Source organism: Sceloporus undulatus, chromosome 5 (assembly GCF_019175285.1).
Source record: "Sceloporus undulatus isolate JIND9_A2432 ecotype Alabama chromosome 5, SceUnd_v1.1, whole genome shotgun sequence".
Classification (NCBI taxonomy): Eukaryota; Metazoa; Chordata; class Lepidosauria; order Squamata; family Phrynosomatidae; genus Sceloporus; species Sceloporus undulatus.
Window position 1 is genome coordinate 170,520,055 of NC_056526.1, and position 21,514 is coordinate 170,541,568.

Sequence of the window (21,514 nt, forward strand, 5' to 3'; positions counted from 1 at the left end):
TGCAACTGCTACTTAGCATTCATTTACTGCTTGTATAATTTATACAATATAAATTGTTACTGTTTTTTTAAACGTCTTCTCCTGCCCTCTGGTATTTTGCTTTTCAGAGATTGGAAATGCATATGCTGTGTTAAGCAATCCAGAAAAAAGAAAGCAGTATGACCTCACAGGTGGTGAAGAGCCATGCAGTCATCCTGGCAATGGTAGATTTAACTTCCACAGGGGCTGTGAAGCAGATATCACTCCTGAGGACCTTTTCAACATGTTCTTTGGAGGAGCATTCCCAACAGGTACTTTATCAACTGAAACAAGTGTATCATGTAGTGTCACTTTACCACTGCCATTTAATCCCAAATTTCTCCCCACCTTCTGCAGTAAAATTCCTTTTAGCATCTAGTCTGCTTGACATTCAGTAAACACTGTAGTTATAATTGCTTGCTACCATTGGATGATAATAGGGAGGTTCCCGTAGGATAGAACATAACTCCTATGAGTTACTTCATGTGGTCTGATAATGTTGCTTGGAACTTAGTTGGCCTTTCTCAGATCTGAGGAAGAGATTTGTGAAACCTGAAAGCTTATGTCACCTACCAAAAGCTAAATTTCAATAAAATATACACCCCCAAAAGGTATGTGCTTTTCTCGAAAGGGCAAAAGGATGCTTGCCCTGTTTTGTATTGCACTTTACATTGTAATGTCTTTCTATAGGATTATAGCAAAATCTCTTTCATTGTGTTCATGTTTTTTCAGTGTGGTATATTGCTTCCTTTGTAGGTAGTGTACATTCCTTTTCCAATGGACGGTCTGGATACAGTCATCATAATCAGCATCGTCACAGTGGACATGAAAGAGAAGAGGAGCGGGGTGATGTATGTTTGTCTTTAGTGAGCTTATCTTTTCTGGGATACTCTTTCTTAGGGTAAAATTAAAAAGCAGTATGCCAGCAGCTTGATAACTTAGGGCCTGAACAGACAGGCCAAAATAAAGCTGCTTCGGGTCACTTTGGAGGTATACTGTTTAAATGATGCATGTATCCTAAGAGGCTGTTAAAGCACAGCTTTGGCGCAGCTTCTGTCTTCTTAAGATCCATGTGTCATTTAAACAGCGTACCTCCAAAGTGACCTGAAGCAGCTTTATTTTGACCTGTCTGTTCAGGCTCGTAGTCAATATCTTCATATTAATCAGATACAAAAAGTTAAACACTTAATACTACTCATAGCTTATATTTTAAATAATATAATATAATAATAGAATCATATGCATACTGACTTATATCTAACTCCACTGTTTTCCTTGTCACTTACTCCCAGAAAAGTGTGAACTATTTTTAAGGAGGTGTTTTACATGAGAACTAGGAAACCTCCAGCCCATGGAGGATTTGACAAGCCCTCTCCCGGTGAGGAAGAGAGGGGAATTGTCAGTTGTGTCCATCTCTGATCAGAAATAATAACAGGGTTCAGCTGGTGCTTCAGCCAAGGACCCAATGTTGTCAAGTACAATCATGCCTCTGGCATCATTTTGCCTGCAAAAGGTTGGATCTAGCAACCTGCCCCCGGTGTTGGCTTAGGCGAATGAGGAACTGAGCAAACCTACTGAAATGCCTTCTTCTATTCAGCTCTTAATGGGAAAGAAGTCTTTGTCATCTTCCATTTCTGGTCTGCCTAATAGTACTGCAATGTCTTATGTACCAAAATAGTGGAATACTTGCCTACTTTTAAATACGAAGTTTACAGATCTTGCCACATTTGTAGTGTTGACATTTTAGAGTAGACTTAGCTGATCTTGAAAAAAATACTCTAAATTGTATGCCTTTTCAAAGCTACCGCTGCCAACGATGGATAATGGTAGGATCAGTTGCTTTTCACATCAGTTGTTATACAAGCTTTGTGATCCAGAAATAATGGAAGATATATAAATAGCTGTCAGGCAGTAGCAGAATACAGGGGCAAAGACAAAAGGTCTTAAATAAACAAGAAAACAAAAAGAGCCCAGTATATATTTCTAAGTATATTATACTCAAAATTGTGTTCAAACATGTGGAATGATAGTATTGTTTATTTCAGTTCATGAATCTTTATTAAGCCCATTTAATATAAATCTCAATACCTTGCAAGAATATCTTTTCTATTTAGCTACAAAATGAATGGAGTTCAGAGTTCAGAAAATGACCCTGGTCAATAGTAGTTTTGGAGCAGCTACTGAAACTTGAAAATGTATTGTCATCTCTAGATCAGTGGCTTATACTTTGTAATATTTTCAGATCATTTTCTTTTGTTAGTTGCTTGACAGGATAATTAAATACTTCAGGGCATCCACTGAAGAGACAACAAATCTGATGCATTTAATGACAGGAAGGGAGGTGAAGTATACAGATAAGGAACCAATCTTGCATTGCAAAAAAACAACAACAGATCATCAGTGAAACAAACTTAGTTAGCTTGCACAGCTACTTTCATAAGCTTTCATGTTATGTGGGACTTTGGTTTCAAATAGTTCTTGCCTAAGGACACAGAAGGGTGACAGCAGAATTATTTTCCTTTCAACGAAAAAAAACCAGCCCCACAGTGAATAATATTTTGTCCAACTTTTTCATTTTCCAGGGTGGCTTCTCTATGTTCATTCAGCTAATGCCAGTTATTGTGCTGATCCTTGTCTCTTTGCTGAGCCAGCTGATGGTTTCTAATCCTCCTTATTCCTTATATCCAAGATCGTAAGTAGAGATAATTGTATACTAAATATGGTCATTTTAAAATAGAGGGTTTTTTCCCCAATGGCTGAATAATGGAAATTGTGTCTTTCACATTTGCACTAAGTCAGAGTTAATATAATTGATAATTAACCCTGTTGTCCAGGTTTGTGAACATTAAAGGATTCAAAAGAGATAAATTCTATGTTTTCTGCTGTGTTGCTATTCTCTTCTAAACATCGGTTGGAATAGAAGCTCAGTATTGATGAATGATAAGCTTATTATGGGCCTGTGCTGCCTTTGTAATAGTTGACTTAGGGTTTGCTGAATCTTGCCTTCTCATCCCTTCCTATTGGTATAGTCCAGCTCTCCCACCCTACCCCCACCAAAAACATTGCTGTTACAGGAGATTGTTGCTGTGAAAAGTTCCTTTCAAGGTTTGCCCTTTACTTTGGAAACGGTTGCACTGTTTGAATCAGACTGTCTTCAGCAAAGTAGATTACTTAGGAGGTAAAGCAGAGCTTTTGGTGAAACTAATTACTTTAGTTGTGGTTCACTTCTTAACGTTAAGTTTTAGAGAAAACTGGCATTGCAACTTCATAAATAAAACAAAATCTAACAGAATGAAATGGGGTCCAGGACATCCCTAGTGATGCCCCTTATTGGGTGTTTAAGTCTTTTTAAAAATATATCTTAGGTTTTCGCATTTCACTTTGAGGTGCTTCAGGGGAATATTTTTGCCCAGTACTAGCTACATTAACATTTTGGATATGTCCACTGGTTTCTTTGACCAGCTTTCACTTGCATCTCTGGAACATTTTTGGAAATCTCAGTAGTTACGAAGAAATTACACTTGATTATCAGCTTTTTTTGGGTGGTCAGCTGAATGAAATCTGCTCCATGCCACTTGAGTCTTAATGTATGATCTAGGAGTCTCCTTTAAGACTCTCCCCCCCCCCCCCCCCCGGTTATTTTATGTATATGTAAACCTTATAGTTACCTTGAGTCTGTTGATAGTTCCCTCTTGTGTATGTGCAGTAGTGCATTGGCAAAATTGTTTGAATTTGGCAAGAACTGACTCACTAATTCAGGCAATAATTTAAATGCATGGCTGTGTTTGATTTTTAGAAATTCAAATGTGAGTGGCAGTTGTGGGGAAAGAATGATTTTATTTAAACTTCCTGTTTAGATTGTTTAAAACATATTACTACACTTTCCATTACATACGTCTATCAGATCTTCCAAGTAAAGTCTATTACTATAGTGGTGTTAGTGGCCAGCTAATTTCCAGTTGCATGAAACAGTAGTTTTTCAGAACTCAGTGACTGCTAGCTTGTCCTGAAGGCATGGAATAAGTTCACACTGCAGTTGTGGATTATTGGATTTCTAAGAGTGATGAATCAGCTTGGCTGTTTCCATTATCAAAAGGTTTGCTACCACCAAAGCTTTGTTCAGAAGATTAAACTGCAAAGATTAACCACTACTATGATCTGTACCTATCCCTTATTTCTTTGAATAGGAATGAATTTTCCCTGTTGTTTTACAGGTTATTTAATATATGCTGTCCTAATGAACAGGAGCAGTAAAACTTAGAAAATTGCTTGATTCATTGTCACAAGCTTCAAACAAATTTTGGCAAACCAGCCATGTAGAAGAGAAAAGGGATTGCGGAATATCAAACACCAAGGCAACAACGAGGAGTCCATTAGCTTTTGAAGTGGTTTCAGAAGCAGTTCATTGTACAGTGTGCCCTTGTTTTACGCAGGGATCTGTTCTGGACCCCCCGCATAAAACAAAATGTACATATACTCGAGCACCATTACAAGTAATGGGGCTCGTGGGCGGGGCGGGGCGCGTGTGCCATGGGCATGCACGCCATTGTTTCTTCCGGCTTTCAGTGTATGTTTCACTGTAGTTCTGTCTTGGTTGTTAATATTGATGATGCTTGCTAGCATTTCCTCCTCAAGCTTACCTATCTGTCCCAAAACTGGTGTTGGATTCCAACTTCTATAGCCCTCCATATAGCATGAAAGTTGTAATGTGATGCATATGAAGGATACTAAGCTAGGACAGCTGGTTCAGAGTTAGGTCCAAAACATACTGCAGAAATAATCCAGTTTGAGATTGTTTTGACTGTCCTGGCTCAATGCTAGGGAATTCTGGGGACTGTAGTTTTGTGAGACATGTAGCCTTCTGTGTGAGAGAGCTCTGGTGCCACAATAAACTACAGTTCCCAGAATGGAAAAATGACCAAGGCAGTTGACATGACACTCCTAAGCATTCAGTCTCACGGAGTGGTGCTAAAGCAGCCCTTTGGTTCTCTAAGGATCTGACAGCAACGAAGCAAACAAGACAGAGTTTAGAGTGCCAGTGGCAGAAAATTCAGATGAATTTGACCAAAAAACAGGCTAAAATTTACCTGAAGACATATGGTGATGCAATAAAGGCAGCAAAAAAAAAAAAAAAAGGCTTTTGGGGGGGCTGCACAAAATCGTTCAGCTGAGCTGTTTTGAGTGTTGAGGGATCAGTTACAATCTGGTCCTGAGGAAAATATGTGCCACTCATTAGTTCGCTGTGAAGAATTTGCTCACCATTTTGTTGATAAAATCGCTCAGATTCACTCTGACTTAGACACCAGAGCTGATACAGTTTCACTGGATGCAACCTTGGCTCCTGCTTGTCCAGTATTGATGGATACATTTTAATTTGTGCAGCCTGATGATGTGGACAGGATCCTTGGAGAGGTGAAAGCCACTACACGTATACTAGACCCTTACCCTTCCTGGCTTATTAAACAGGCCAGAGGAGGACTGGTGGAGTGGGTAAGGGAAGTGGTTAATGCTTCTTTACAGCAAGGCAGGGTCCCAACATGCCTGAAGGAGCCTGTGATAAAACCTCTTTTGGAAAAAAAAATTCTCTGGATCCTACTGTACTAAATAATTACAGACCAGTCTCCAATCTTCCATTTGTGGGCAAGGTGCTGGAGCATATGATGGCTTCCCAACTTCAGGGGTTCCTGGATGAAACAGATTATCTAGAGCTATGTCAGTCTGGTTTCAGACCTGGCTATGGGACAGAAACTGCTTTGGTCGCCTTGATGGATGACCTACACAGGGAACTGGGCAGGGGGAGTGTGTCCCTGTTGATTTTACTGGGCCTCCCAGTGGTTTTCAATACCATCGACCATGGTATCCTTCTGAATCACCTCTCTGGGATGGAACTTTGAGGCACTGTTCTACAGTGGCTCCATTCTTTTTTGGAGGGGCATTCTCAGAAGGTGGTGCTAGGCGATTCCTGTTCGACTCTTTGGCCATTGGCCTGTGGGGTCCCTCAGGGCTCAGTCCTGTCCCCTATGCTTTTAAACATCTACAGTATATGAAACTGCTGGGAAAGGTCATCTGGAGTTTTGGAGTAAGGTGTCACCTGTATGCAGATGATACCCAGCTCTATCACTCCTTTCCACCTAATTCCAAGGAAGCTGTAGTTTGAGGGTACTTCTGGATTCAGCGCTGAGCCTGGAAGCCCAGGTAGTGCTTTTGCACAGCTAAAACTTGTGCGCCAACTGTGCCCATTCCTGGAAAAGTCAGATCTGACCACGGTTGTAAATGCCTTGGTTACATCCCGTCTGGATTACTGTAATGCGTTCAATATGGGGCTGCCTTTGAAAAGTGCTCAGAAACTTCAGCTGGTCTAAAGAGCTGCAGCCAGGTTGTTAACTGGAGCTGGTTACAGGGAACATACAACTCCCTTGTTGTAACAGCTCCATTGGCTGCCAGTCCGTTTCCGGGCACAATTCAGAGTACAGTACTGGGTTTTTACCTATATAGCCTTATACAGCTTGGGTCCAGGCTATTTGAAGGAACATATCCCCTGTATAAGCCTACCATAGTATTGAAATCATCAGGAAAGGCCCTTCTCTCTGTCCACCACCCTCTCAGGCACATTTGGTGGGAACTAAAGAGAGGGCCTTCTCAGTGGTTGCTTCCAAGCTTTGGAACTCCCTAGAGAGGCCAGGATGGCACCATCCCTACTATCCTTCCAATGCCAGGCCTTTTAAACTGATGACTGTGTTTTAATGCTGTGCTATACAACTTTAATAATAAAATAATAATAATAATACAGACTAACAATCAGTATGGGGTCTCTTTACAGAGGATCAGGGCAGACCATTGAGATGAAGACAGAAAACTTGCGCATTCCTTATTATGTCAACAAAGACTTTAAAAATGAATATAAGGGTACAAATTTGCAGAAGATAGAAAAGAGTGTGGAAGAGGACTATGTGTCAAATATCCGAAATAATTGTTGGAAAGAGAGACAACAAAGTAAGTTGAACTGTCAGCTGGCATGTAATATTTTTCAAACAGAAGCATAATGTTAAAATGTTGTATTACTCCAGATATTAGGAGGTAACGGGCTTGAATTCTAAGAGAAATTAACTTAAGAGAGTTTCAGCCACCTGTATCCTGTGGAAGGTCTGTCAAGTTAGGGTTATTCTCACATCCCCACCAGTTTCACACTTACTTTTATATTGAGATCTGCAAAGGTGGAAGACATTAAAATGGTCCACTTGAACTTGTGAGAACAAATACCTGCCACATTAAGACTCAACACACACACACACACACACACACACACACACACACACAGCCAAGCCCCATGCGGGCGCACTATACACAGCTTCAAGCTTACACTGAAGCTGTGCAATGAATAAATAAATGGCACGCATACCCATGGCACATACACTGCATCGTGAGCACACACCCAGTTATTTACAATGGGGCGCACGCATATGCAGAATTTCCCTTACGTGGGGGGGATCTGGAGCTCAAGGGAAGGCCCCACTGTACCAATACACCCTGCTCCTGTCAGTTTATTTAATTTATGCAATTAGCTATCAATCACCCAAATCAGGTAAATTCAACCTAACATGTTTGCATCAGATCCAGATACTGCTCACAGATCTGCTTTCTCAGTTGCAGACCACTTTATCAGAAGGTACTGTTCCAGACACTAAGGTTACTTGATTTAGATTAAATTAGTACAGGTGTACAGATCATTATGTGGTTCTGTTTGTTAGATGACTGAGTTTTTACAGTTCAAGAATGTTTGGCCAAGTCCAGCCAACTACAAGTCATTCTTGGCTTACTATATCTATCAGGTAAAAGACAACCAGTTGGGTTCAGGATGTCATAAATTCCTTGCTAAGTTAGGCAGGATTGCAGCTTCTTTAATGGAGGTGGTAGCAGTTCTAGTGGCCAGTGACTAACATGCCCTTCCTGAGCAAGATGTTTGGTTGCTGAAACAACTTGATTGAAACTGATTTTCTAAATGCCTGTTTTGGTCCCAGAATTGACTTGTTCAGTCTCTGGGAATGATCTTTGCTGGTAGATAGACGAGGAGACTGCTGGTCTGTTGGATTATCCTAGGTCTTTCAGAGGCTTTCATTACCATCAAGCATGTTATCCTTCTGAAGAGATTGTGTGAATTGAATAGCAGCTCTTGCTATTTAGTGGTTTCACTCATACCAGGACAGTCTTTAGAAGATAGGACATGGTCTAAATTATTTTAATTTAATGTTGGTATAATACAGAAGAATTATGTAACAGTGCACAGCTGTTGTCTTTCTTACATTTGATTCTTGCTTGTATAGAAACAGATTTACTGTATGCAGCAAAAGTGTACCGGGATGAACGACTCCGAAGGAAAGCAGAAGCCATCTCTATGGATAACTGCAAAGAACTAGAACGATTGACCAGTATCTATCGAGGAGGATGAGTTTTGGCCCATACTGCACTGAAGTACACAATCTCTATATGATTAAAAAGAAAAAAAAATCTGTAAACTGAGAAAATACTGTTCTGTCATGACAGCTAAAAAGCGGGATGTAAAACTACTGTGTAGCTGTTTCCAAAAACCTTATCCTGAAGTTCCAATATCATTTAATAGCCTTTTAGTTTGAAATATATGACACAGTTTGTTTACATCATTGAATTGTCCTTTAAATTTTACTTCCCATGCTTCTGTGAACTCTTCTACAAGGAAGAAGTAGCTCAGATTGGCTGGCTACACTTGTAGAAATGTAGACATAGTGATTTTCCTTCTAAAATACTTGCCATGTAAATACATGTGGGAAAAGAACACTAGAGTGTATATAAATATGTTAAAGAAATATCAGAAAGCATATTTAGAGTCATTAAAACTTTTAATCTCATGGATGGAATAAATGATATGACTACATCATTCTTTACTGAGATAGCAAGTGCGTGGAATTGAAAGAAAAAAACAACTTTTTGCATAAAATTCTAGCTTGAAGAAATTTAGTATCTTTTTCTTAATAAGCCATTTTGATTTGTAATTAAAATGGTTGATTAAAGTAGTTTTCTACCAGAGTATCAGCATTCCTGTTGCAGATTTAACACTTCATATCTAAGCAGTGACAGTGTTAATAAATGTACCAGGCTATTTCTTGCTGAATGAAACATAATCGCCCTAAAAGATAAATGTACAAAAATGTCATTTAGTACTGAGTGCATTTAGCATTCTGTTCTTTGGTACTCTAAATAGTGTAATAAAGCCAGTACTGCTGCTGCATTCCTCCACTACCCTTTTTAAAATGTGAGTCACAGACAAATTCTTCCAACATGGGAGGCATGGAATGTCCTAGGTTGTGCTGTGATTCCAGAAGCAAGCTTGATATACATTGGTGTTTAAAAATAACAATTTGGCAGCCTGGCATTTTTGTTAACATACAGCACTGATTTTCCTGGACATTAGACTGATCAAGAAAGTTGTTCGTGAAGTTCAGCCGTGTGCCTTTGAACCATTTTGCTGATTCTCAGGTTGTCTTGAATTGCTGCTATCAGTTGTACCTGGAACTTCACATTTGCCCAGTGATGCCAACTAAGAAGACATATAGCAGGTGTTTCAGTCCAGATGTATGGAAGATATATTTTTATAAAGAGCATTGAGTAGCACTAAATAATGGAAGTGATCAGATTTTGAGGAAGCATATAGAAAACATGCATGTAATCACTTGCTAATCTAAATGCAGTTTTGGAGAACATGAACACTGCAGACCTGGTGCCTGTGAAATGAGGATTTTAGCTAATGTTTGTAAGCTATTGCACATCAAATTCTGCCACAAAAAATATTTAGTTTGTTTTTTTAACTTTCCATGATTTGTTGTACGGGCAGCAACTGTGGGTTGTCTTAGAAAATAGTAGGAATCTGCAAAATTATTTCAACTTATATCACCAAAAGATGTAGCGTACCATTTCCCCCCATAGTAAAGGAATTCAGTGAGATCTAATTCATATAAGTAAGTATTTAAAAAAAAATAGATTAAATGTTTCTAAAGAGGTTTGTAAATCCATTACCTTTGATTTAGAGGACTATTCGAACACAAAGTTTGGTTATTCATTTTGGAGCAAAAGTTCTACAAACACATGAGAGCCTTTCAATGGCTAACTATCTGGATGCATCAATCATGATTTCATAGCTGCTGTTCCAAATTATGGCTGTTTTTGTATAAACTTTTTGTAGCATGTATCTGAAATGCGTTACAGATGAAGAAGAATACCAGAACAGAATGGCTGTGAGTTGCGGAAGTAACAGCAATTGGGGAAAAATGTTTAAAAATAAGAGCTTCAATAACTGAGCAGAATAATTGTTCTTCCTTTCAATTTGTTTCACTTCCATATTCAAGGTGTGGGTCCAATATACAATAATGCTTGAGAATATGTATATAAGAGATTCTGTTTAGTTCTTGCCCCCTTCTTCACCAAAGTAGGTTTCCTTCTTCATCATCCATCTAATATATTTAAACTCCATTTGTTTAGTTTATTTTGTAGAATATACAGTATGTGTAAATTTGCAAAATTTGCTTAAATGTTATGTGCAATATCATATATAAGAGTCCCCCCTTTCATAATTTGCTTCTTTTAATTTACAGTAAGCTGTTGTAGTCCTGTGAGCCTTATGGGACATCCAGGGCCTTTTTTTCAATCTGCCCATAACTGATACACCTCCACCCCATGGTAGAATATGCCAGTATTTTCACTCCTGTAAGCATCCAGGAGCTATAGCTTTGCTTGTTCCCCACCCCAACCCCAAATGGAGGTTTTCAAAACTGAAAGTGGGACTTCCAGCTTTGTTTGTAGAATTCTTTGTATTTTGTGTGTGTTATCTGGTGCAATGCAACCTACAATGGATTTAAGGGCTGAAATTTGGCTGCTAGACTTCTTGCATTCCTATTTTATAAGGGCAATATGGCAGAGACAGAAGTCTTAAGTGGTTTCTTTCAGAATGGTTGGATTTGCGTGGATCGTAAATATGCCATTATGGGCAACTTCCGACCAAATATATATGAAAAGAGTAAGCAAGTTTGTTTTCCAGGGACCTGCCCCAGATCACACACTCTTTTGTGTGTTGTGTGTGTGTGGTATTCCCCCCCCCCCCCAACTGTAATGACTAAGTTCACTTCTATTATTTTTTTAACACTATCTCACCTCCTCCCAATAATGTAAAATTACTGTTCCTGGAGGCAAATCTATTATTATTATTATTATTATTATTATTATTATTATTATTTGCCAAAAAAATAAATAAATTGAGGTGTCCAAGAGGGATCTGGGGGCCATCCTTTCCATATTTCTGATGTATATAGCTGCATCACCAAATGGTTTTGAAGGAGGCCACAACTAAAGGACCTTATGTACAATGGGGTGAGATTCTTTGAATCTATAATTACTTCATTGTTTTACTGGGCCTACCTATACACCTGGGCATTTATTGACTGAAGTTTGAATTTCTCAAAGTGGCTTTTCATGAGCCAACAAAGCCATCTTCTAGCAATTGATAAACAAAGGCTAAATAATCCATTGGTAACCGACAGTTAAAATACTTTCAAGATCATTGCCGTGGTTTTGTGGAAACAGAATGGATTCACCTCAGAGAATTTAGTTGGTAGAAAAGCTAATCTGCTAACACTGTTCTCCCAAACTACAAGTAACAGCAATGATGATACTGGGGAACCTGTGGCTGAACTCATATTCATGGAGCATATGTTTAAAAGTTTATGATAGTAATACATGGAACTTATGTCACTTACAATGAAGGGGATCATGGAGTCTTATAGTGTTGGACTCCCAAGTCTCAGCAGCCTTAACTGATACAGAATAGTAGGAATGCAGTCAACAACATTGGGAGAGCTGCATGATTCCCACCCATTACTTGGAAGTTCATCTTAAATGGTGAACATTGCCATTGTAAACCTATGCCAGGGGTAGGGAAAAAACAGCAAATTTTTTCGCATGTCCTCCATTTTTTAAAAAAAGTGTCTTCCATTTGAAAATTTTGTCCTACATTTGTCCTGGTTTATTTATATATTTAATTTTTTTTAAAAAAAATAGTTAATTATTTATTTTTTGGCTTCGGCCCCCCAGTTGTCTGAGGGACAGCAACCCGGCCCCCGGCTCAAAAAGGTTGCCTACCCCTGACCTATGCTCTTCCCATAGAAGGCAATTCTCCTCTTACAGGTTGTCTTTCCTTCCCATCATTTCCTTTCTTTTGTTGCAGCTCACCATGTGACATCATGCACTGTCTGTAGTGGTCCCTCAACCCTTTCTGTAGGTGGAGGGCTGTATGGATAGGAGTGGTGAGGAAAGCCTTGTGCAAATAAGAGCCTGCCTGTTTGTCTTTCAGTCCAAATCATACAGTTGAAATAACACCTGTTGAAACTAGTGGAACTTGTTTCCAAATAATACATAAAGTTAAGCTACTTAAACACTTTTCCCTCCACATTTGATGGTGTTAGGAGCACAGGACCCCCATGAATGTGGGGGAAATGCAAATAACAAAAACACTGCTTTTACCTGAGAGAACACCTCTCTAGGAATTGCTAGGTCCTCCAGTGCCAGACATCTGCCAGACACTGACCATAGAATTGTGCTTTTATTCTTACTTGAAAGTAGCTGTAAGATTTTGATTACAGTTATGTTGTTGGGGAAGTGGATGGCAAACTCTTTCCATGAAAGCTATTTCCCCCTGTCTAAACCTGTTAGCAGTCAAATGTGGAACTAAAATCAGGATGGCCAACTGGTGTCCCTTATCGATAACAGGACTGCAACAACATCTAGATGGCTACATGTTGTCTATTCATGTTTCAGGAAAAAGGCAAAAATGCTTGCTAAGCCAGTCACAGATAGTTTACATGTAATTCAGCCCTTCCATACTCATTGTCCAGTTTACACCTAGTTAAGAGTGCAGCTTTTGGTGAAGCCCATTTTGGTGAAGCTGCATAAGGTTAAAAGTGTTTCTGTTCTGTTTAAATCAGGGGTGGGAAAAGTACAATCACAGGGGACCATTTTTGTAGCCTCCAAGGCTACACAATGTCCTTTAGGAGATGGGGAGGGCATTTTCACCAAGTTTGGAAGCCTTCTGGATCTCTCATAGGTAAAAAAAAATACTAACCAAGAAGTAAAAAATAATGTCAAAAATAATTAACCTTCAGATGAGTTTTGTTGTTGTTGTTGTTGAAAAAACAAATTAAACCATGACCCAGAGTGATGCCTGGAAATTATAGACAAAACGTATTTTGTTTGTTGTCATGTTTTGTTTGTATAATGCTGAATAAAATAATTTTTTAAAAGAAGTTAAAAATGCAAAATCTTCCAAAAAAAGTTTTTAATGAAGTTACTCTCTGGAGTGTGAAAAACTTTCCCAGCGAGGCTTTTTTTAAAAAAACAAAGTGATTTCTGTTCACTTTCTATTATTAAAATGCCCACTGCCGAGCCTAAAATAGCTGAGGAAGGCCCCAAAAGTAGGACCATGTCCCTTTGAGGGTGCTTGGAGGGAGGATTTTTTTAATGGGAGTAAGGTGGCCCACCAAAGTCTCCTTGGGAGCAATTGCAGCCCTCTAGCCTTCCATAGTTGCTCACCCCTGCTTTACATGGCTTATGGTCTGAACTAGCACTTACTTAATTCGCCTTCCAGATTACCATGATTTATAAAAGATCCCCTTGAAGCATGGGATTTGGGTTTGTTTTGGGGGGGGGGGGGTTAAGAATAGTCACCATTTTTGACATCTTTGTAAATACAGTGCACCTGCATCATATGCAGGCATGCTTTATGCAGCTTTCTGCATATGCTGAAAGCCGCACGGGGAGAAGGGGCAGCACGTCCCAGAGGGAACAATGGGGCACACGCTCATGGTGCATGCGCACCACCATGTGTATGAGCCCCATTCATTTAAATGGGACTCGAGTTAGGCAGAATTTGCTTTATGCGGGGGAATCCAGAACGGATCCCTCGCGTAAAGTAAAGGCACACTGTAAGCCAAATATGTATCCTGATAGTCTCGACTTAACTAATGTGCTACAAGCATAAGCCTAGTGACAAGGCTTGATGCCTTTTGCTGAGTTTACATGTTGCTGTTGCTGTGTTCCCAATCCTCTCCTTTTGGCACTGTGCCTATTTTTATCTTTTAAATCTGTGGTTAGTTATCAAATAATCACCAGCTTACAAAATACAAGAAAGATCTAATTATGAATCCATCAGTCATTCAATAAGTGGTAATATTCTCGTATCTGTCAGCATCTTAATTTCCCTGTTTTTTAAAGCCAAGTAGACCCAGTGTGATATAGTAGTTTGAAGACTGTACTATGACTCTAGAGACCAGGGCCTGAATCCCCCACTCAGCCATAGAAAGCCACCGGGTGACCTTGGGCAAGTCACACACTCTCAACCTCAAAGAAAGGTGAAAGCAAACCCCCTCTGAAAAATCTTGCCAAGAAAACCCCATTATTGGTTCGTCTTAGGGTAGCCATAGGATAGAAATGACTTAAATGTACAAGCATATCTCTAAATGACTAATCAGTTTGGGGACAATCTTATTTTTCAAATGTTCACTTTACTAAGGATTAGTTCAGTGTTTAATTGTTACTTTGACAAGCTGCTTAGTATGTGTATTTTGTCCCTCACTTCTTTGCACCAAATTCTTACTCCCAAGCTTTTACAGTACTGTGTGCACTGATGTATATATTTTCCAGCTTCATTTCAGCATCTGATTGTGTAATATTTTCCCACACTGTTTTCATATGGTCTGCATTTCTCCATTCCCTTTTTCACCAATTTATGGCCCAGTGCAAGTATAACAGTTAATTGCAAGTAACATTAACCATGGTTTATTGCAGAAACTTGGTTGAGATCCTACATACAATGAAATTCATGGCTTATCTTGCTAAACTATGCTTTGTTCACAGGACGTTTCTACAGGCAGTAGTTGCTTATCACTTTGAATTGGAGAGAAGAAGTAAATATCCTTAAAGCCTATCTACCCCCAGTGTAGAAGTAATACTTAACCATAGATTTGCAAACAAGATTGTAGTGGCTGATGCAGTCTGGGTTCACGTCCTCATGTTTAGCTAATTTTTAACCATAGTATATATTCTGAATAAAATGCGTTCCATCAAGGCAAGTGTGTGAGAGAAGACATTCTAGTTTTTACAGGAAAGGAAAGGAGACTCCATGTATGATGGGTATTCTCCAGCGACGTGAAGCTACACTGTGAAAAATAACCAATGTCCTACAGACAAATGATGTTTTCAGACCAGTTGCTGCCCATGGATTATGATCTGATAGTGACTATTGATTTGTTGGATTGGATTTCCTAAAACACGTCAGATTCTACAAGCTTAACGTGACAATGAGCTATACTGGCAACAAGAAGTGTTATTTTTAAGTAAAGGTGTTCAGGACTGAATGGTCAGACATCTACTGACAGCTTTAAAAACTTGAAGGGGCTTCAGTGTTACTTTTGGAAGTGCTGATAAAATGAGAGCTCTGTTTGTGAATCATGCTTTGGCAGCCTATAATGGAAGCCTTACAAATGAAAATCTGTGCAATTGAGGGTGGCATCTAAACAAAGGAGATGTTTATTTAACTGTAGATGTAATGGTTAGGTTTAAAAAAATAAAATTAATTTGTAATTTAACTAATGTAACATCAAACTTGTATCAAAATAAAATTATTTTCAGTGTGAATAAAACATTTCTATCTGATTATATAGCTCCATCTTATCCAGGTACTGGCATAGTAAAAGAAATAACTTATTCATATACCGATTATTCTTTTTCAACTACACTAAGTCTATATGAATATTAACCATTTTAATTACAGTCTTTAGGAGTCTGATCCATTCTTGTTCTACTGCTAATTGAAGTTTTTTACTACTCATAGAAAGAATTTGGATTCAGTGGAAGGAAGGGAGGGAGGGAGATGAATTTCCCCTTCCCTTGTAGTCATTTGCTAGCATTATAGAAGGTTCTCCAGTCTTCTAGAGACGTTGGGGAAGGAGATGTTAATGAAATTCACCTCCACTTTGGACAGGATTTAGTTAACAGAGTCCAGGATAGGCAAATCTGGAAACAGTTCTGATAATTCCTCTCTTAATAAATGGGTTCAACATAGTCACTAAGTGACACAAAGGACACATCCACACTTGGAGTATAAGGATGAAAATGGCTCCGGGGAAGGGGAGCACTGAGGTGAAATACAAAATAACCTCTTAAAATGTAATAAAATGTTTATATATGTGTGTGTGTGTGTGATATGTATTGTATATTTTCAGAATATTAATTAAAAGTTTTTTTTAAAGGATGCATCCTCACTACAGAAATAATCCAGTTTGACACCGCTTTAATTTGCATTGCTCAGTGCTACGGAATTGTGGATATGAAGTTTGTTGTGGCACCAGAACTCTCTGACAGAGAAGGCTAAAAGTTTCACAAAACTACAATTCCCAGAAATCCGTAGCATTGAGCCATGGCAGTTAAAGCAGTGTCAAACTGGATTGTTTCTGTAGTGTGGATGCAGCCTAAGTGAGGACCAGTATGATACAGTGGTTTGAGCAGTGGGCTAGAACTCTGGAGCTCATGGTTAAATGCCCCACTCAGCCATGGAAACTCACTGGGTGACCTTGGGCGAGTCACACATTCTCAACCCCAGAAAACCTCGTGATAGAGTCACATACCATACATTGGAAAAGACATGAAGGCACACAACAATAGTCACTAAAGCAGAATTTACAGATAACAGGACAGAGAAGGAAAAAGTCACAGGTAGAGGTGAGCATGGCAAAATGGCTGAAGCTTTCATGGCAGGTAGATCAGGAGGCTACCTGTGATGCCTTCTAGGATACCAAATATCAGGCTGCAGTATTGTAGGGAAATGAACTGATGCTCATCCACTGTTATCCAAAATATGAAATATCCAAAGAGTCTCCAAATCCAAGCTATTTTCTTGTACATACTCGTAAGCATTTGGAACTGTAGCTATTAAAACAGCTGTGTTAGTAGAATCTATGTAGAGAGATTTTGTAGCACTTTTGAAACCTGAAAGAAAGAAGTTGGCAGCATGAGCTTTCATAGACTTAAGTCAACTTCCTCAGATGCATTTGATCAAATGCATCTGAGGAAGTAGACTCAAGTCTACAAAACTCATGCTGCCAACTTCTTTCTTTCAGTTAGTCTCAAAAAGATGCCACAAGACCTCGCTCTACATACTATTAAAAACAGGTTCCACTAAAGGAGGATAGGCAGTCATAGCAGATAAGACTTGCTTCTGTAAATGAGAATATTTTTGGCTTGGCTCCCAAAACACTGGGATTCAATGAAAGAGAACATCTGGGCATATATGGAGTGCTTCTCAATCAGTGGCAGTTTCCATACATTTTTAAGGTTTGAAAGGCTTATCAAATCAAAACAGAGCTTGGAAAAATCCCTTCTTGAAGATCAATTCCCAGAATCCAACCAGGATGTTTACTGAGACTGACCATACTGACCAAGGGACTTTGAGAAGTAGCATGCCAAAAAGGAGCCCCCTCCAAGCTCTAGACAAGAGACCATCATTCATGGAGCATCCTGCCCAAGCCCTACAATATTTTTTTGGAATTAAGGCATTCACAAGCTGCCTGGGCCTTAGCTGAAAAGCAGAAGAAGCCCCAGCCTTGGATGTTCTTCGGTTTACTGTACCCTGGAGGAGAGGCATGAATGTAGTCCATTCTACTGCTTGGTGTGGAGAAGCTATGACCAAGCTACAAAAGACATTTATTGTGCAAACATGCAGAAGGTGGTTCTTGAGATCTGCACCCTGGAGGGAAGCTTTCTAGGCTGCATCCGCATTGCAGAAATAATCCCGGTTGACACCACTTGAACAGCCATGGCTCAATGCTGTGGAAGTCTGGGAATTGTTTGTTGTATCACCACAGCTCTCTGATAGAGAAGGTGAAATGCCTCCCAAAACTAAAATCCCCAGAACATGTCCTCTATTTCAACCTTCTGTCCAAGAGAAATTTCAAAATGTCCTCTAGTGTCTAGATTGAGGGAAATAATAGTGCTACTCTATTCTGCTTTGGTCAGGCTCACCTAGAATACTGCATCCAGTTCTGGGCATCACAATTCAAAAAGGATGCTAAGCTGGAGTGTGTCCAGATGAGGGTGACCAAACCATGCCCTATGAGGAATGACTTAGGGAGCTGGGGATGTTTAGCCTGAAGAAGAGACGATTAAGAGGTGATATGATACTAGCCTTGTTTAAATATTTTAAGGGGTGTCATATTCAGGCTGGAGGAAACTTGTTTTCTGCTTTGCAGAGACTGGGACACAGAGCAATGGATACAAGCTATAGGAAAAGAGATTCCACCTAAACATGAGGAAGAAGTACTTGACAAGAAGGGTTGTTTGACAGTGGAACTAGGGGGCTAAACAGGCCACCCCTTTCAGCTTCAGACTGGGGCCGCAGCAACTACATGCTGCGCCCCTGATCTAGGGTTGCCATAAGTCAGGACCTCCAAACCGGGACAAATGTAGGACAAATTTTTAAATGTAGGACACTTTTTTAACATGGAGGACATGCAAGAAATTTGATGATTTTTAAAAAAATGTTAATATAAATGCATGTTTCTTAGGCATGATCAAAATGGAGGATATTTTGCCATTACTCCTAGACAGATGGCAGAAATGTACTTCCCTTTCTGGCCAAGCCACCCCCCCCTCCATTCCAAAACACACACAAAGCACATTTGGGCATTTCAATGGGTCCTCATATGTTGGAAAGGAGCTGAAGGTACACAACAAAAACAACAACAACAGAGGAGGAAGAAGGGGGAGGAGAAAAATGAATGAGAACAAGAAAGAAGAAAAGGAGGAGAAAGAAGAAAAGTAAGAAAAAGATAAAAATAGGAGGAGGGGAAGAAAAAGAGGAGGAAGAGGGGAAGAGGAGGAGGGAAAGGGGAAGAACAAGAGGAAGGGGGAAGAAGAAGAGGGGGGGAAGAAGAAGAGGAAGAAGAAGAGGAGGAAGAAGGAGGAAGAGGGGAAGAAGAAGAGGAGGAGGAAGAAGAGGGGAAGAAGAGGAGGAGGAAGAGGAGGGAAGAAGGAGGAAAAGAAGAAGAAGAAGAGCCCCCCCACACACAACTGCCATCTGCTGGCCTGAGAGGGAGTTCGCCAGGCAAGTCCAGCTCCATCAGGACTAGCCTGGAAGAGCCCTCCCTCCAATCCATCTGCCTTGGTCCAGGCCCTAGAGGGAGAGAAGAACCACTGGACCTCATCCCCTTTCCCTCCATCATTCCCTTCTCCTTTGTTTCGTGTCTTTTAGATTGTAAGCCTGAGGGCAGGGAACTGTCTGATTAAAAATAATTAAAATAATATTGTAAGCCGCCCTGAGAGCCATTAGGGCTGAAGGGCGGGATATAAATACCTAAATAAATAAATAAATAAAGGAGGCAAAACCAGCAGCAGAGAGTCCAAAAAGGCTGGCCAAAGACAGTCCTACTATTGTTATTGTATAATAAAAAATGGTTATATCAAATAGTAATTTCTGTGTTCATGCACTTTCCTGTGATTTTTATTCAAACCTTCTGACTTCCCAATTTCTCAGCTGGGGGGAAAATGTACCAGTTTCTATTTCCCCCCTTTGTCCTCAGCTTCTTTCCATTGCAAATGATCCCAGTTATCAATCCTTTCCCTTCCCACTTTTTGGAATTATCTGTATTCCTGCACGGCCGAAGAGGGTTGGTCTATATGACCCTTGGTAATAACTTCCAGTTCTAGGATGCTATGTATTCCTGCACGGCCAATGAAGGTAGGCCTATATGGCCCTAAGTAGTAACCTCCAGCTCTAAGACCCTATGTATTCTTGCACGGCTGAAGAGGGTAGGCCTATATGGCCCTTAGTAGTAACTTCCAGCTCTAAGACCCTATGTATTCTTGCACGGCTGAAGAGGGTAGGCCTATATGACCCTTAGTAGTAACTTCCAGCTCTAAGACCCTTTGTATTCTTGCATGTCTGAAGAGGGTAGGCCTATATGGCCCTTAGTAGTAACTTCCAGCTCTAAGACCCTATGTATTCTTGCACGGCTGAAGAGGGTAGGCCTATATGGCCCTTAGTAGTAACTTCCAGCTCTAAGACCCTATGTATTCTTGCATGGCTGAAGAGGGTAGGCCTATATGACCCTTAGTAGTAACTTCCAGCTCTAAGACCCTTTGTATTCTTGCATGTCTGAAGAGGGTAGGCCTATATGACCCTTAGTAGTAACCTCCAGCTCTAAGACCCTATGTATTCTTGCACGGCCAAAGAGGGTAAGCCTATATGGCCCTTAGTAGTAACTTCCAGCTCTAAGACCCTATGTATTCTTGCTCTTGGATCCCTAAATTAAAGTGTTGTTTTAACGTGTGTGTGTATATCTGTTGAAAGCCCCCTTGGGTCCCAATCTGGGAGAAAGGTGGGAATCAATGCAGTCTGACACCGCTTTAACTGCCAGGGCTCCATCCTATGGAAATCCTGGGATGCCCAGTTTGCTGTGGCACCAAAGCCGTCTCACAAAAACTACGCATCTCAGGCTTTCTGTAGCGCTGAGCCACGGCGCTTGAAGCAGCGTCAAACTGCATTCATTTCCGCAGTGTAGATACAGCCCACGTTTCCAGTGTGGGTTTAACTTTGGGTGCATCTGCACTGTAGAAATCATGCAGCTTGACACTGGTTTAGGTGCCATGGCTCCATCTTTCCCTCCTCCCTTCCCTCTTTCCCCTTCCCTCCTTTCTTCCCCTTCCCCCTTCCCCCTTCCTTCTCTCCTTTCCCTCCTTCCTTTCCCTCCTTCCCCTTCCCCTTCCCCTCCTCCCTTCCCTTCTTCCCCTCCTCCTTTCCCTTTCCCCCCTTCTTCCCTTCCCCTCTCCCTCCCTCCCTTCCCATGAAAGAGGAGGGCTCCCAATAATCCAGGACTAGACTCCTGGAGCCAGAGGCAGAGGATGAGGATGGATCTCTGATGCTGCCTGAGACTGGCATGGCCCTGCTGCTGTTGCCACCCTCCTCTCTGCCCAATACTACTATTGTTATTGTATAATAAAAATGGTTGTGTTAAATAGTAATTTCTGTGTTCATGCACTTTGCTGTGTTTTTCCTTCAAACCTTCTGACTTCCCAATTTCTCACCTGCTTTTAATAATGTACCAGTTTCTCTTTCTTTTTTGCCCTTTGTCCTCAGCTTCTTTCCATTGCAAATTATCCCAATTATCCCAGTTAATCCTTTCCCTTCCCACTTTCTGGAATTATCTGTATTCCTGAAAGGCCAAAGAGGGTTGGTTTATATGCCCCTTAGTAGTAATTTCCAGTTCTAGGATCCTCCTATGTATTCCTGCACAGCCGAAGAGGGTTGGTCTATATGACCCTTAGTAGTAACTTCCAGCTCTCGGATCTTATGTATTTCTGTATGGCCGAAGACAGTCGGCCTATATGGCCCTGAGTAGTAACTTCCACCTCTAGGATCCTATGTATT

The 21,514-nt window shown here is 40.3% G+C and overlaps 1 protein-coding gene across 1 annotated transcript in view; it reads left to right on the forward strand.

The window, feature by feature from the left end:
* Positions 1-15,734, forward strand: part of DNAJB14 (DnaJ heat shock protein family (Hsp40) member B14) — a 30,121-nt gene extending 14,387 nt beyond the window's left edge. Inside the window, exons 5-9 of the mRNA XM_042468360.1 lie at positions 108-290; positions 775-869; positions 2,601-2,710; positions 6,839-7,011; positions 8,340-15,734. Of these exons, the coding sequence (XP_042324294.1) occupies positions 108-290; positions 775-869; positions 2,601-2,710; positions 6,839-7,011; positions 8,340-8,464 (686 nt within the window). The 3' untranslated portion in view covers positions 8,465-15,734. The remainder of the gene's footprint in view (positions 1-107; positions 291-774; positions 870-2,600; positions 2,711-6,838; positions 7,012-8,339) is intronic.
* The last annotated feature ends 5,780 nt before the right edge of the window (positions 15,735-21,514 follow it).